The sequence below is a fragment of the Dermacentor andersoni genome, chromosome 3, assembly GCF_023375885.2.
Source record: "Dermacentor andersoni chromosome 3, qqDerAnde1_hic_scaffold, whole genome shotgun sequence".
NCBI lineage: Eukaryota > Metazoa > Arthropoda > Arachnida > Ixodida > Ixodidae > Dermacentor > Dermacentor andersoni.
The window spans coordinates 69522822-69528286 of NC_092816.1; the positions used below are offsets into that span (position 1 = coordinate 69522822).

Here is a 5465-nt window from a genome sequence, read left to right on the forward strand (position 1 = left end):
ATGTAGGTGTTTGAAACTCTGACATTTCGCGGTTGCTTATAATGATGGTGGTGATGATCCTCTTTTATGAATCGTACCCGCAAGGGAGATAGGCCGAGAATCGGGAGGTAGGAGGTAGCTGAAAAGAATTCGTATTTCAAGATAATGATGGCCTTAACATCTTTGCTACTCACCTTCACGCTTTCAATTTTTCTTCAGTTAAAAAGGACAGAGGGAAACTTTGCTGGCTTTCGAACAAATTATGCAGGGTATCCTGAGTGTTGTTGGTGCATCGCAAGACTGACCGATCAAGAGATGCAATTCCTAAATTATATTATTCATGAGTATGTCGTGAATTGAAGGGATGGGAATGGGGCGCTGGGTTGGGGTTAGTCTGATCTAGTAAATTTTTTTTTTACAGTTACTTGGCAGTTAGTTGGTTAATTGGCAGTTGGTGCGTTGTTTATTCACGTGTATCAGCTGCCCAGTGAGAAGCATTGTTTTTCATTTGAAAGGGTAAAAATTACATGCGACTTCCACCTTTATGACAGGTTAGTTTTCTTTCTTTGCTAAATTACGTGCATGGTTCCTTACAGTTTAATTATGCACCAACTGCACTTTCTCACCAAGTTCGTGTATTTAAAAATGTTATACCGGTAAGATACGTATTCTGTGTTTATTGCATACTAAGCGAATATATTTATCGTGGTTTAGCAGTCTCAACTTTTGTGGCGAGATTGCAATTCCCTGCTGTCGCTAACAATAAGTTACTTGAAAGCGTATTTATCCTACACGAAAAATGCCCATTTTTACTATAGTATAGCAAACTATGAAAATTAATTATTGTTAGGTAAAAAAGGTCGTTACTCTATTTTTTGGTGCGAACTGTGCAGTTACTGAGCGTCATAACTCTGAAGAAAAAGAATAGAACTGTGACATGCAAATGTGTATGTGTTCGGCCTACTCTCATGGTCACGTGTATTTCCCGTTTTCTCTAATGTTCGCAGGAGCACAGCCTTCTTCAAGACGGCTATCTCACCTTCCCGATTAAACAAACCCAAGGAGCTAAGCATGGACAGAGACATACCTTCCGTAATTCCACGGGCGGGACCAGCGAGCAACAATTTCACTGCCCAGAACCAAGCCCCGACCATCGCCAACGTCACCTTTCCTCTCGAGTCCCCAAATATACAACACTTCTCGCTTTCTGGTCAAACAGTTGGAGCAGCTTCAACTTCGGAAGAGAGCACAGAAGACGAGTTATCATCTTTCAGCTACATTAATGTGGAAGTTCATTACACTCTTCTCCTCATCATAATGGTGTCAAGCGTCGCCATCAACGGACTTGTATTTGTCCTGTTCTATCAGCGCCCATCAGTTCGCATGACATCCAACAAGTTTGTCCTCAACATGGCCATCGTGCATCTCCTGCAGACGTTAATCGTGCTTCCATTTGTGTTTGTGTCCGTCATGTTCCAAGAATGGATATTCGGCGACGTTTTTTGCAAGATACACGGCACAGTGGCGACGTGCCTCACCATGGCCAACGTGTTTTCCATTCTACTGATAGCCGTCGACCGGAACTGCGCCGTGAACAGCCCGCTTCACTACTCAATGACCATCACGAAGAAGAGGACGAGCGTTTTGATCGTGTCGACGTGGCTGTGTGCTTTAGTCGTCTCAGTGCCGCCGCTGGTGGGTGTATCAGGCTTGCAGTACCAGAACAACTGGGCGATGTGCACCGTCACCTGGTACGACACAGGTGTGCTTACCCTAGCATATGCTTGCGTCCTCAGTGTCCTGGGCTTCCTGATGCCTTTCATTCGAATCACGTGGATATACGCATCCATGTTCCAAGCAGCTCGGCGTAACAGTGCGTGCACCCGCCTTCGCAATGTCAAGAGCGGAAGCAACGAGTTGAGCCCACCCTCATCGGCAGGACCGTACGGTGGGAGTCACCTGCCTGTCTACTTTCCCCGGAAGCCTGCGTGGTCTAAAAGAACGTCTTCACCGAGCAAAGCGTCTTCGTTATTCGGCGACAAGTTGAAGGCTGTTCGCACAGGCGTTTTCGTGGTAGTGTCCTTCACAGCATGCTTCCTTCCTTTCTTCGCCATGACGCTTGTCGAGACACAACGTGCGCACGATTTCAAAACGCCTCTGCGCAATCTTCCGGCGATTGCCATGCTGCTTCTGTTCTCCTCGTCACTCATTAATCCGTACCTCTACGTCATCAGAAACAAAGCGACTCGTAAGCACGTCCGTAAGATGTTCACCTGCCTGACGCGCAAGCCGAGTATTTTCTCGCCGCTAGGTTACCACTACAGCCATCAGAGCCCGCTGCGGGAGCGAAAGTGCTCAGATGGCACGAGGGTGCCCGAAAGTACTGCCTCTCTGCGCTCAGGCGAAAGCGAAGAGTGCCAGAGGCACACGAGGCATTCTCTTTACCGAAACAAGTCAGGCGAGTGGAAGATTGTAGCCGTCACAATTGAACCGAATCTCTCGCCATCAAGGCGATCATCTATAGTCGTTCACCGCCCACTTTGTGTTAATGAGATGGAAGAACAACCACAGCAGCTGTTCCAGCAGGAGTACTCGCACCACCGCTATACAAACAGGCTTGTGCGCCACGGCACGGCTGTTAGGAGTAGGTCTTACCGACGAGCGTCCCTGGGCAACTCAACAGTGCCGTCCGGGCGATTTTCAAGGAATTGTGAGAGATACGTCAAGCCCACATCCATGGACCCAACCACTCGATCAAAAGCGGATCGCAGTAAGTCCTTCCGTATTCGGGGCCGTTACGCCAATAGGAGGGAACATACAGCGGCATGTGACATGTCGCGCAAAAGCAGCGTCAACCATGAGGAGTGGTGCCATTATTTGATCGATTCTTGCAAGCCTCGCCTTGCAAGTAACGCTACGCATGAGTCACGAAGCAGCGTTTCTGTCCTAGCCGGTGGTGCTGAAACCAGCCAGGCGGTGCCGCACCATGCCACTAGCATGGCCCAGGTGCAACGCTGCGGCAGCGTGCCCTCGGAGTATCACTCATCGACAACGGCCGGACACCCATCTCGGCCGGAACTGAAGCGTGGTTGGTCATTTGCTTTCGAAGAGCGGGAGGTGAGCGTGGTCATTCCATCACAGGCGATTTCTCAGTTCGGCCGCTTCAGGAAGTCTCAGTTTGCTATGGCGAAGAGATCCCGAAAACAATCTTCCAGCGACACCAATACCACCACGTTGGAATCCCTGACGTCGACGGAGTCGCAAGAACTTCCCATGATTGGGTCACCGCGGACTTTGTCACCCACGTCGAGCACGTCTTACCATTACCCTCCACCACAGACGTGCCAGCACCATCCGCAGCTCCGCTGGAGGCTACATGGTTACAGTTCAATGCCTCTACCAGCCACATTTCTTTCTCAGCAGCAACAGCAGCAACACATCCAGTTGTCCCGAGAGTGTCACGATCGAAGAGACTCTGGCTTTGAAGACACCATGCTTGAAAGGTGTGATCTCTGCGATACGGTTGTGAACGAAAGTGATTCGATCAAGACGATGAAGTTCATAGAGCGTGTGTAAATTTTCAGCAAACTTTACAATGTTTCGAATGGATGGCGAGGCGTGTGATGTGCTCCTAGATTTTAAAAAATGAGTGGTTGAAGGTGTATATTAACTGGAAGCAACTATTCCCTGTACTTGTACAATGAGTGCCAGATGGCACATTGCGAATCCTTAGTGAGATTCAAGAAGCTTATTTTTCGATGGCGCACGGAGATGGCTTTATTAAAACGAAGTTGGTCATAAATAGGTATAATTCTCCAAATCCGGACGAGCATCAGATTAAAAAGATTTTCTTTTTTGCACGACCGTAGTAACGTTAGAGACTGCTGACGGCGTTCACTTTCACTGCAGTAGTCGGTCGGCACCAGATGCAGCGTCGCTAGAGCAGAAGCTGCAAATGTAGTATAAGAGACCTTACAAAGAAACGGTGTGCTTAGTTATGCTTAACACAACAAGAAATCACGCATTGCTCTTTTTCTTTTTGAACTCGAGTGGTACTGCTTTGGCCTGCACTTATATTTTACTGTAAAGTGAAAGGGGTGTACGTTTTTTTCGCCGGTTTTTATGTGTGGCAGATTTCAAAGAAATAAATGCGGATATTTCCGTCTTTATCAATATTTTAAATAGATGGCGTGCCCCTAGCTATATCGGCCAATAGTGCTGCTATATAAATATTTCAATGCTGTACATACACGACAAAAATAATTAGACTTTGCTAGCAAGCCGCATTTATAAGTTAGTTTGTTCCTGTGTACAGCATGATGAATTAAATCTCATTGTACCTCAAAAAGAGCACACATCCCTTCGTTTTCGGGATGTTTACGTTAACCCACGAGAACAGTAATAGAGTAAGTGAAAGTTTAATCACTGTTTCTTGTGGAGTGTTTGGAAAGGATAGCCATTTGCAGTGTCAACACACGATGCAAACTAACATTGGTTTTCTTGTCTTGTAATGCTAAATATTATTACGAGCCTCTTCGCTGAACCAATAAAGCCGGAGGCAATCGCTGTCTTCACTGAGACAGACAAAATCGCCGGTTCCTTTTCGGACATCTTGGCTACCTGGATCCCTAAATAGTGTGTACATAAAACGTGCCTTAATTTTCATCTGTTTGGCGTCTTGTCATACATTGGTGAAGGCGGGGGGTATTTTAATGGAACTCGAAACCGTGGACTTTGGCTCGGTGTTGACTGAGTTAAAGGTTACACATTATTGTGCCGTAGATAAACGTTATTGCAAATTTTGATGCCTAATTTTTCCCTTTTTTCGACATTAAAAGTAATTCCTTGGACCTTAATACATTCATTGCGGAGGAGAGGTGAGGTGTGCGGATTCAGTAGCGGGACACTCATTTGTTAAAATTATGGCCAGTTAGGTCTCTTTAATCGCTTCAGGTTTTCCTCTTTAAGAAGCATAGAAACAATCGTGTAATGGATATCGAGTTACTAGTTTGTTTTTCCCTGTTAACATATTTTTATGTGTGTACACGCAGAAAGACAAATGGACAGCAGTCAAAGGTTCTTAGTGCTTTTTATGGAGGCGTATTATGATTACATCCAGGAAGTGGCACACTGGGCCTAAATTTATTATTAACAGCTTAATACCAAGAAGGAAATCGGAATATACACAGCCCTAAAAACCGTAAATTGTATTACTACCATGAGGTTTAACTGAGAGAAAGCATTTCAGTATCTGATTTTTTTTTCATGCGCACAATAGACTTGCGAATTGCACCAGCTGTGTCAAACTTCACTGCCTGTATATACTGTTGAATCCGTATACCTTAAGATTCGCAAACTTAATGATACGGAGCGAAAAAAATCAATTGATGGCACCAATAGTGACGGTGCAATGCCTCAATAGTCAATTGGTTCTTTTGGGGTGCTTTTAATAGTCAAAGGGTGCTTTTAGAATATTGTCGTGATTC

General features: G+C 45.7%; 1 protein-coding gene across 1 annotated transcript; it reads left to right on the forward strand.

Annotated features, from left to right (window-relative positions):
- Positions 1-1037: 1037 nt before the first annotated feature.
- LOC126543489 (uncharacterized) lies at positions 1038-3837 on the forward strand. The gene has a single exon (XM_050190607.2). It carries the CDS (start codon positions 1051-1053, stop codon positions 3553-3555), a length of 2505 nt encoding a protein of 834 aa, XP_050046564.1. The 5' UTR covers positions 1038-1050; the 3' UTR covers positions 3556-3837.
- The last annotated feature ends 1628 nt before the right edge of the window (positions 3838-5465 follow it).